The 11,972-nt window shown below is 40.0% G+C and overlaps 1 protein-coding gene across 1 annotated transcript in view; it reads left to right on the top strand.

The window, feature by feature from the left end:
• Nucleotides 1-6,878: 6,878 nt before the first annotated feature.
• LOC122070667 (dihydrolipoyl dehydrogenase, mitochondrial-like) overlaps nucleotides 6,879-11,972 on the top strand; it is a 21,627-nt gene continuing 16,533 nt past the window's right edge. The window contains exon 1 of the mRNA XM_042634872.1: nucleotides 6,879-7,260. Within this exon, the coding sequence (XP_042490806.1) occupies nucleotides 6,982-7,260 (279 nt within the window). The 5' untranslated portion in view covers nucleotides 6,879-6,981. The remainder of the gene's footprint in view (nucleotides 7,261-11,972) is intronic.

Below are 11,972 nucleotides of genomic sequence, written 5' to 3'. Positions count from 1 at the left end.
ATTGGTCTTGTGAGTTGAGAAAAACTTCTTGAGGAAGGCAACTATGAATTTCTCCCATGTGGTTATGGAATTTGTGGGTAACCTATACAACTACTTCTTAGCTTGGTCTTTCAAAGCAAACGTGATGAACCTAAGCTTAACAGCATCATCAGAAAGTTGTTGGACTTTAATTAGAACACATACCTCTTCAAATTCCCGTAGAAATAGGTATGCATCCTCAGAGGTCAGCCTATCGAAGCGGGGCAACATAGTGATGTATTGAGATTTGAGCTCAAAATTATTGCCCTGGGCTTATGGTAGAACTATGCAGGAAGGTTGGGTTGTTCTAGCATGGTAGAACTTATCTTTCAGAGATTTAGGTGGAGGGTTTTGCTGTTAGTCTCTCATATTAAATGATTTTAAATAGAGCAAACATATAGGGTCACTACTTGTTGGATTTCTTCTTTCTAACCGATTCTTAGTATTACGTACCCACCTAATACTCATGCAACAGAAAACTACCCACAACTAGAGTAAGACAAGCACAAAAGAATGGAAAGAAAAACTCTTTCTTTTTAATTTTTTTTTATTTTTTTGGCTTTTTGGGAGCTTACCGGCAAGGATCCGAGGTTGCTTAGGTCAATTCCTGAGGTACTGCTACAGGGCGAAACCTATCTTTATTATATTGTGAGGCTTAGCGACCTCCACTGATACAACTACTATTGCAAGTTGTTCTTCTCAGGAATTCAATAAAATAAAAAGAAAAACAAAACAAAGCAAACAAAGCACTTTGATTTACCAAAAGAAAGCAAAAAATAACATGGAACTGTCTCCCCCACAACGGCGTCAAAAGCTTGTTAGGATTTAAAATGTAACCACAAGCATACGGATCAGTGTAGCTATGGGTCGAACATAAGGAGAGAAGCCACTTTATTTTTGGCTTCTTTTAATAATTCAAAAGTGAACCAATTAATGGTTGTGATCTAATTCTAACTACCGTCCTAAACATATGTATCTAAAATAATGTCCTAACCATTCGTCATCTAAGAATTTAAATACGCAAACCACGCAATTAAAATTAAATAAATAAATAACTAAAAATAAACAACCCATGCAATTAAAAAAGCAATGAAGGAAAAAAATGTTGAAATAAAAATAAAGTAAAAGAAAGGGGATAAAGCTAGAGAGAGGCTCACAAGTAGGTTTCTCTACTTAGCCCAAGGAATGCATCATAATATGAGCTTCCCTACTTAACCAGAGAATCATTCTTACAAGGGTTACTCTACTTGACTTTAGGGAAAGGGAGGCAATTAAAATAAAAATAATAAAATGATGATTTTATGGCTAGGAGGGGCAAAGCCAACACATACACTAGCCATAAACCTTGGGGGAAAGAGAAAGCAATAATGTAATGACTGAAATTAAAATCCTAAATTAAGAAAGAAATGGTAGTCAAAAGCGGGAACGAGAGGGGGGGAGAAGACTACTAAAGAAGCCTCTTTACCTAAATCAATCCTTGAACTTGAAAGCTTGGGTGATTTAAGATATTGCCAATACTAAAAATTAGATCTGGAATGAACCAAATCTGAAATTTCTGGGCCTGGAGAAAACAAATATTGAAAAAAAAATGAACTTTAAAAAGAGATGCTCCACGGGATCTTGTCACCTAGATCTAAGTCTAGAACTATAACTTAAAAATTACAACTCAGTTGCATAAATCATAAACATAAAAGGCTAAATAAAAATAAAAGAGTGCTTGCATTAATTGAAATAAAAAGCTATTACAAAAGTGATTAAAGTGAAAACAAAGAAGAACTAAAACTAAAGAGAATGAGAGAGAGAGAGAGAGAGAGAGAGAGAGAGAGAGAGAGAGAGAGAGAGAGAGCAATTAAAAAAAAATCCTAGAAGAAGAATGAAGTCTTTTCCCTTGTAGGGTAACAAATTTCTCTTTTCTAAAAGGGGGAAACCCACAATTCATAGGTGAGATCTTTTGAGACCAAAAGTGCTAAGGTGGAGGAGAGAAAAGAGAGAAATAAACTTGGAGAAATTTCCTATAATTTTTTTGCTTATTTTTTTCCCTTTTTTATTTATTTTTCTCTTCTTTTTCTTCCTCTCTTTAAATCTTGCGCACAACCCTTGTTGGTTGATTTTTTTTCCTTTCCCTTAGAAGATTTTCCTTCTTGCTTCATGTGGTTTGGACAATCTTCTGGTGATGATGTGGAGGAGAGAGAAGATTTGGACAATATTTATGTCTCCCTTTTTTTCTTTCCTTTCTTTTTTCTCTTCTTGCGCAAGAAACCTCTCCTACGATTTTCCTTGCTTTTAAGATTTGGACAATCTTCTAATTTGATGTGGAAATCTCCTCTATGCCTTTAGTGCTTTAAGTGAGTGAAAAGCAAGAAATCTTCAACAAAATTCTCCAAAAAAAAGTCAACCATGAAACCTCCTGGTGAGCAAAGGAATTTTGCACATCATAGCTCACCAACTGCACTAGGTAGTTGTTGTTGGATAGATATAACGTCCAATAATGCTTAAGGCATTTAAAATACAAAACTTGCAAAAAAGAGAGTAAAACCTAAGGTAGCTCCATTCTAAATATGTAAAAAAACATGCTTTACTACTTAGATTTCACACATAAATGTGCTCATCAATTTTGTTTGCACATGTGTAATGTGATGACATCGGTGTTATAGTGAAATTTTACAGAAAACTATATATTTTCACATGATGCATGTTTTCCCAACTTTAGTGTGATTGAGATTTGTGGATGGTTCTTGTGGTAGTGGATGGTAGTGGATGTAATATTAATGGTCTGTGGCATGATGTGGCCGAGGTTCTTTCTGGTACTGTGGGCTCAAAGGTTAGTTTTACATCTATGGCTACAAATGATTGTGATGGATGCATGTGGTTAGGCTCACATCCCTAGTGATATAACCACTTGCCAATAGGGGGTAAGGTATTGTCTAATCCCACTCAGTGGTAGGTCATCGAGGACTACTATACCTGGATATGACGTACTATATCCTGAGAGGGCACAACATGGTACAATGTACTATACGCATAACTGTTGGACAGCATGGGAGGCCCGATGACAGTGTGGGATTTCGGGATCATGTTTGTCAGGTGTTACTATTAGGGGTTGGCAAGGGGACCAAGGCTCTGACTGGGACTAGTTGACTCCTGCCTGCAACTAGCTTGTATCCCTGAGACCCAACGTACAGGGTAGGGGATGCCACCTACGTTGCTTATAGCACTTGCACCCATAGACATTGAGACTTAGTAATTAGATGAAAAATTTATAGATTAATAAATGAATCAAGTGGATCTTGCATATAGAGTATGTGAAATGATATTGTGGTTTTGAGTTGGCATTCATAACTTGTATATGTGTACTTGCATGCTCACCTCTCACTGGGCTATATAGCTCACCACTCGTTGATATCTATTTTTAGATGCTGAAGCTGGAGTTGAGATTGGATAGAAGACTGGTTCAGGTGAGGGGGCCTGTTACTGGACATGTATAGGGGGATGGTCATATTTGCACTGTATATTCAATACTGTCAAACAATTGTTTGTAAGATTTATGTTATAATGATTACCTGTGTACTTATTCTCATGGACTTGTAACTATAATATGTGATATCATTATAGATGGATACCACACATAATTATGCTTCCTATGACTTTTATATGCATACTCTGATTTGGTATTGGTAGTAATGTGAAAGATAGGTTTGGATACTACACTGCATCTGTGATTTGGGGTAATGACAGGCTGACTAGGTTGAGAATCTAGTGCCGCATACCTTAGTCATAATTGGGGCAGGGTGTGACACAAGGAAAGGATCACAAAGTATTAAGAATGACTTGAAAGATAGTCGCTTCTTATTACCCCACTCTCAATGGTATTTCGTGAGGGAAGGAGAAAACGTTCCCTTATGTGGGAATGTTGAGCCTTGGTTTGACGAAACTGCTACTAAAATGCAACCAGGATTTGAAGTGTTCTTCCAAGATGAGTTTGATTGGGTTAGCCATAAATTGGAATAACTGCAAATCAAGGAAAGTGATCAAGGTAGTTACATCACTGGTATATCAGAAGTAGCATTGATTGAAGATGAATTCTCCTAAGAAAATCCTACAATGTCAATTCAATTGAAAGAAACAACAAGCTCGTGAATTCTCCTAAAGAGAGAATGGGAAGGTAAGGTGAAATTTGTTTGGTCTTTGCATCTTCCAACCGATCTGAAGAACCACATTTTCTCCTTCCTACGAGAAGCACATACACAAAAGTTACACCAGATCAAGCCTAGGCCCTTCCAAGGAAGGACCGTCTATGCCAAGAAAAGAAGAGTGCAAAGGGTGATGGTTTGTATGTACTGTGCCAGACACAATTGCACTGGGAAGACCTGCAATGGTGGTTAGAGGTGCGACCTAGGAGTGAGGATGGTCTCAAACAGTAGACTCGAGAGGTTGGACTTCATTGAGAGAGGGCTAAGCAGCCTTCATCGACGCTCACCCCTTAGAAAGTTTGGTTTCAAGGAGTATGAGATCATCTAGCTTGTCTTTGTGAGCAAGCAGCCAAAGAAGGGAGGAGGCAATCATACCACCACCGGAGAAATAGCGATGGAAACCATTGAAAAAGAGAAAGGCCCATTGCCACACTTGCTCATTCATCAAGCTAATAAGCCACTCCTGAACTGAACAAGCATTGGAGAGAACTTTGAGTTCGCTCATGCTACTGAGTCAACCAATCTGGATACCACTGATAAAAGCATTGAGTTAGTTGTCGAGTCTATTGTTGAGTCTTCCGTTCATGATTATATGTCTGTTTTTCCTTTTAATTCAGAGTCCATGTATGTTGAGTTTATTATTCCCACTTTCATTAATGAAATCTCTAATACCAAGTATGACTTGCCTCCTTTCTCTGATGATGATCTTAATGAATATCATAACTTAATAAAAATATGCAAGCCAAAGAAAGCCCAATCCATCCATGAGGATACCCGAGTTATTAATTTGGGAACTAACAAATGCCCAAAAATTGGTACCACCTTGAATGATCAAGAAGCAAAGCAGATGATCAATCTCCTAAAAGAATTCATAGAAGTCTTTGACTGGTCCAATGAGGATATGCCTGGGATATGCCAACTTATCCCGATGCAAAGCCAATCAAGCAAAAGCTCAGAAGAATGCATCTAGAATGGAGTGAGAAGATCAGAGAAGAGATCATGAAACAATAGAATGTAGGATTTCTACAAGTAGTAAAGTACCCCCAATGGTTGGCCAACATAGTGCGATTTCTCAACCCCAACAAAGAAACCCAACAAATTTCCAAAAGAGCATGAACACCTCGATCTTCCATTCACATAAGGTCCAAAACAAGAAGATTAAAGAATTTTAAACCTAGATGAACCAACACTCTATTTTGCACAAGGTTTCAAGAACCAGGGTTTCGCATAGAGTTTGAAGATTTTGCAGCAAGTATTTGGGTTCGTACAGGGTTTCAAGACCCAGGGTTCAAGAGATAAATCGCACAAGGTTTTGAAACCCCAATAGTTGGGTTCACACAACGTTTCATTAACCAATCATCTACAAAATTGGAATTGGTCATCATCAATTTGGGAGATTTCAGGAGAGCAATTTGAGGAAACACGGTAAAACTACCTAAAAGTAGGGTTCAACCCTCATTGCAAACATCGATTGTTACCTTCAATTAAAAGGGTCTTTAGTGATGGATGTCTTCAGAGTTGTAGGTCTTTAGCAATGGAGGTCTTTAGAGGTTTAAGTCTTCAACAATGGTGGTCTTCAGAGGTGTAGGCCTTCAATGATGGAGTGTGGAGTTCCTACTATAGAGCACTTCCGACTGTGAGCAATGAGGCCATGGACGATAGACTTATCTTTGTGAGCAACGGTGGCTAGAGAAAGCATTCACAGAGGTCAAGGCGATGTAGTTCTAAGCATGAGCAACGATGGCTGGAGATGATTGACTTCCAACTGTGAGTAGAGAGGTTTGGAGGATTCGCAGGATGAACGTTACAGTGGTGGAAGGTCTGAAATGGTTGTGCGATTCCCTGTTTAGCTTTGATTGTTATGTTTTATGGCTAATTCCATCAATACTCCAATCCACTTAAGTGAGAGACTTTTCTCCGCCTTTTGCTCAGAATCGATTATGAGGTTGAGGCACAACAATTTCTTGTGCCACAAATAAGGCTCAAAAGTGTGCTCATTGAAAAAAAAAAAAAAGGCTTGGGCATACCATACAGTTTTCACCACATTTTATAAAAAAAAGGAAAAAAAAAAAAAAAACTCGAATTGATATTTTAGAACATTACCATACAAAGCCTAAGAGGGAAATTTTAAAGAGGGCCGTTTAAAGCCCGATTAAATCTTGTTTAGTGTTAAACAGGTCTAGAGCCCAGCTAAGGCTCGGCTAAAGCCTGGTTAAGACCTGATTATAGTCTGAGATCAACTAACCAAATGTAAATTGTACCATGCCCACACAAACTAAGCCCAATTAGTTAAATGTGCAGTCATAGTGTAGCTCTTGAAATTGGTCAAGCACTCGAGCCTAGTTATGCGTGATCGAGCCCGATCGATTGACACTCCTAGTTACAGGAATTAATATGACCAATACCTGATCAATGTGGATCAATCGATATGATATAGATATGGGGCTTTTTATGAATAAATGGGTGTTTTGATTCGGTATCGGACTGATAGGGCGGATTGATATCATTGTGGTTTTTTCCCTACTGATAAATCGCACCGAGTTCAGGGTGGACCTGGTCGGGCAGGTTAACCCGCCCCAATGTTTTAGGAAACGTGAGTCGAGCTAGCCTGTCCTGAGTCCTCCACTCCTCCCTGCTTAATAACCAACCAAAAATAAAATAAAAAATGTAAATAAAAAGATGATAGACGAAAGAGATTCTCTCTCTCTTCTCTCCTCTCCCTCGAAACAGAGCAACGGAGATTGAAACCAGAGAAAATTGAAGGCTTGAAGCAATGGCCATGGCGAGCTTTGCTAGGAGAAAGGCTCTTCTCCTCACGAAGAACATCTGCAACTCCTCTGATGTTTTGAGGTATTCTCTGCTTTTGTCTTCCTTCTCGAGGAGCTTCTCTTCCTCTGGATCCGAAGAAAACGACGTTGTTGTGATTGGGGGTGGCCCCGGTGGCTACGTTGCGGCTATTAAAGCCGCTCAGTTAGGTCTCAAGGCCACCTGTATCGAGAAGCGTGGGACTCTCGGTGGGACTTGTCTCAACGTTGGTTGCATCCCTTCCAAGGTATATAATTCATCACTTCAATTAGAGAGATAGTTTTTATGATAGAATAGTGCTGGATTTTGGAATCAAATTGGGCTCATCTATTTTTATGGAGATGTTGATGATGGGTACTTTTGTGTGGAATTTATGTTTTACCAGACATTTTTAGATTTAATTTTTGTTTCTTGCAAAATTTCAGCTGGTATTATGATTCTGTTCTTCTCAGGCGTCATTTGATGATTGTTGATTAGGAATGTTATGGATATTTAGCATCTATGCAACAGCTTCAATCAATGGTTTGCTATAACCTGATTGTCATTCTGAGAGCTTTTATCTTGTAGCTTGAATGATTCTTAAGACTTATCTGATTTGTCCTGAAGTCTACACGTCCGCTTCATCCACATACAGTAGATAGGGACATGGAGCTCGTCATCTCATCTTCCCACTGCGATTCTTGCTTGTTACCATTAAATTTATCGGCCGTGTACAACTGGCAAAGCTGCAATTCGGATAAATAAATAAATAAATGGTGCTTCAATTAATAGCTGTTCAGTGAACTCTGCAGAGAAAACATCTGGACTGATTGATGATTCTTCTACTGATCGGATGACTTAAAGTGACTGTAATACTATCTTACCCAGACAATCAAACTATAGCTGTACGCCTGTACCTGTGTTCATATGTTGTTGAATGGAGTACCCAATCTCTTGATGTTCTCTCTTAGTAAAGAGTCAGAGCCCAAATCTTTTTCTATACTGGAGCTTCGTTCAATTCTACTAGCCCTATAAGATCCAATCATATATATATATACATATATATATAAATACATATATGTGTATATATATATATATATATATATATTTGGTTGGACAGTCATCCTTATATATATATATATATGAGGAGAATTGTCTCTTACACACACACACACACACACACACACACACACACACACACATATATATATATGCATGTATGTATGTATTTGTTAGTGTCTGCCTAGGACAGGTGGGTTTTCATAATTTTCTCAGCACCTTCCTGGGAAAAATATGATGCAAAGCTCCTGTGTTTTGTATTATAGCCTTTCTAGGGAAGGACAAATATAGTGTTCTCTACGACATTGGAACACTTGGATGCTGTAGCAGACATTCTATGAGTTCAGCTGGCACATGAAAATGTACTTCGCTTCCCATGCTAGATTCCTTATCCCTCCCCACCCCCACCGTCTTTTATCCCATCTGCGATGACAGTTCTTTGTTGGACTATGGTTGTCATTGTTGTCATTGCAGTCAACTGAGAAATACACTCGCACAGTGATGTGAGCAGAGCTGGAGAATTGAGAAATACACTCACACAGTGATGTAAGCAGAGCTGGAGATGTCAAACATTGATGTGGCAGCTTCAGAGATGATATTCAAGTGTCTTAGCAGTGCCGAAAGGGGCAGACAATGATTTGGGAATGCAGGCAGTGCAGTGGCAATGAGAACTGGACGCATGTTTACTTAACAGCGAAATAAATGTATTGGGGCACATGCGCAGTGTTTGATGATGTATTACGAAGTTTGATAGTGATTCGAAGCATGTGGAAGCTTTGGGTGTGGTGTGCGTGAAGTTTGAAAATTGACTTCATAGTTTCACGCAGAGGCAGTAACTTTAGAGCCATTTTTGGAAGATTTATGGCAGAGCTAGGTGGAAAGATCTATATGAGAAATGTAGTTCATCGAGTCGCCTTTCTAATGCCACCAGAATCACGTCGTTATGATGTTGGACGAAGAAGATATGATGGTTTTCGTATGATTGTGAAAAAACGGAACTAACCTGAACAATAAACCAATCTTAGTCCCTCGGATTGGCACCCAAACCACTTGGCCAAGGATTTTCTTAACCCAATCACAGTCCCTCGGTTTGAGTATCCAGACCACCGGCTAAGGATTTTCTTTATTGTACATCAATACAACCGTGAGCTACCCCAAACTCACACCAACCTGTGGCAAAATGACTTCTTCATAAGTCTGGAACTGCATCGTTGTGATGCAGATTCTTCACCAATCTGGGCTTGTTTTATTAGGAATAAGTTTAGGGGTTGTATATGTTTTGGGCCTTTAGTCAATGTGGTTTTGAGTGTAATGGGCCACTTTTATGGGTCTAAACTGGTGGTATTATGGTTGCATACAGGATTATGTAGTTTGTTTCCATTTTAGTTGGGTTTAGTTTAAGTTTTTAGTCTTTGTTATTTCTTAAGGGTTAAGTTATTAGTTGAGTCAAGTCATTAGTTTACCTTTTAATTTGTTTCTATTTTTCAGATTTTAGAAACTTATATAATAGGCAATCAATTGTGGGGTTTCCTATTTTGGAACTTTCCAACTGCTAAGCTGTGTTCCCTCCCCCATTATCACTATTAATACTAAGCAAGGAGGCTCCCGCAAGATAAGAGCCAAGCATCTCTAAATCTACCTCCTATGTTTGTTGCTCCTTCGGCGGCTCCCACCACTGGAACTCCTTCCACCTCTAGCCACACTGATACTACCCCTCCTTCCGTCTTCTCTCCTTCTCTTCCGAAAACATGGTCCTTCGTTGTCCAATCCTCCACACCTTACCCGTCCCCCTCCATTGCTGGCCATCCCCTCTTCTTTGTTCCTCCCACCACCCTCCACCCTAGTTGCGAAACCCTTTGGCCTCTGTCCGTTGGGTATGCTTGAGGCTGAGATACATAAATGGTGGAGCTGCATCATTGGCTACTAGTTTTGTAGCTCGGCCTCCTTTCCATTTTGTGAAGTTCTCCCTCACTAAGCAATGGCGGTTTCATGGCACCCTCTCCACTTTCTTGTTCGAGAATGGCATATTCATCTTCAACTTCTTTGAAGAATTAGATAAGATCACAGCTCTCGAAGGTGGTCACTGGAAAGTCGGAAGGAAACCTCTTTTTCTTCACCACCATGATTGATTTACTACCCCTGTAAAGGTGGACCTCAAGAGCATTCCCATGTAGATTGGCTACCGAACCTGCCTTTGCACTTTTGGTGTGCTCAAGGGGTGAGTATCATTGGATCTCTTATTGGGAAGCCCCCTCTTCTGAGATCAAATAACCAAGCTTATGGATCGTCTATCGTTTGTGAGAATCTGCATTGAAGCCTCAGCAAACCAATCCCTTCATTCTTCTGTTGCCATCAGGGATGAAGAGGGTTACTCTTTTGAACAGCAGGTGGCGTATGAATGGATCCCCCCTCAATGCTTAGTTTGAAAAGTGTTTAGCCACCCAACTAAGAGCTTCACTTCAAATGTTATCCCTCGCAACTCCTCAGATGGCCCCTCTATGGTTTCCCATGAAGATCGAAATTTGCTCAACATTTATGTAGTTGATCCCCAAGGTGGGTCTTCTTCCCCTGCTCTTAGGAGCAGAAAATATCTCTGGTCCTGGAGAAGAGGTAGGATGGCTGATCCTCAGCCAAACGAAGAGGCTTCACCAAAAACAAAACCAAAATCAGTTGACAGTAGGGACCTTCAGTCCTTATTCGTTGGACACAATTGGTTCTCCATTCTATCATACTTTGAATCTGATGGTGATGCAGAGACTGTATCACAGGCTTCCCTTTCTCTTGAGGGTGATGGCCTTCACATGGGTATGCCGATATTCCCTTTCATTTGTTACAGCGACCTGTCGTTTCCTCAAGCTTCCCTGACAGCAGCTCTGGACCCTTTGCTTGTGCTGATATCTTTAAGCCTGGCACCGCCTCTTCTTTCTCTATCCCTTTTCAGCTCTCTTGCCTAACACTTCATCCATTTCTTTTGGACTTTTCTCCAGCTGCCCTTTCATCCTTCTCACCCCCTCAACCTTATCCCCCCGACCACCTATCTCGTAACCTAACCCATCCTTCCCCCTCTCACCCGACCATCCATCAATCCACTCATTTTAGCCACCCGTCTAACCCTTTTCCTCCTCTTTCGGGTGCCCTCTCTTACTTGTCTCTCACTTCCTCTACTTGCGATGGCCTTCTTCCTTACTTGAATTACCATGCTTCTCAGTTCTCCACCCTAGCTTCTTCCACCCCAGCCCACTGAACTCTTTCCCCATCCACCCTATCGCTGCCACCTCTTATCCTATGTCCGTTTCCTTCCCTTCATCTGTGGTGTCCTCCTTTGGTTGCGTGATGCAGCCCGGCGATGGAATTAGTTGCTATCTTTTGACTTGATTTTTATTTACTTCCTTTATTAGTTAGAGATTAGATTAACAGTCTTTTATTTAGATTTGATTTTTATTTTAGTTGCTATCTAGGTTTGGTTTCCATTTTTAATTAGCTTCCAAAATTATGTCATTATTTTTCTTTAAATAGCCCTGTAACGGAGAAGAACTCAGTTTTTAGATTTGATGAATAGAAACTTGGTTGAAAATTTCTTTGGTTTTGAAAGCATGGCTGCCGACCCCTTTTTTCTCCCTCTCTGAAATCTTCTAATCTCTTTTTTCTTCCTCTCCTATTTTCCTCTTTAGTTCTTCTTCTTCATCTCCATTACTTTCTCCTTTATTTTCTTTTTTTTTTTATTTTCTCAACTGCTGGATACTGTTCATCGTCTCTGCTAGGCGGTGATACCTAACACAGAACCAGAGCTTGTTGCATCCTTGTTCTGTACCAGTTGACTCTGAAATTTTGGTCGAAGGCTCCTACCTTGAAGGCGATTCAGACCCTAGAGGATCACTTCCAAAGTCCTCCTCTGTGGTGGGTTACAAGACTGGTTTCAGG

This window comes from Macadamia integrifolia, chromosome 2, assembly GCF_013358625.1.
Source record: "Macadamia integrifolia cultivar HAES 741 chromosome 2, SCU_Mint_v3, whole genome shotgun sequence".
Classification (NCBI taxonomy): domain Eukaryota; kingdom Viridiplantae; phylum Streptophyta; class Magnoliopsida; order Proteales; family Proteaceae; genus Macadamia; species Macadamia integrifolia.
Note: the sequence above shows the minus strand (reverse complement) of the source record. Positions and strands in the feature narration are given on the sequence as shown.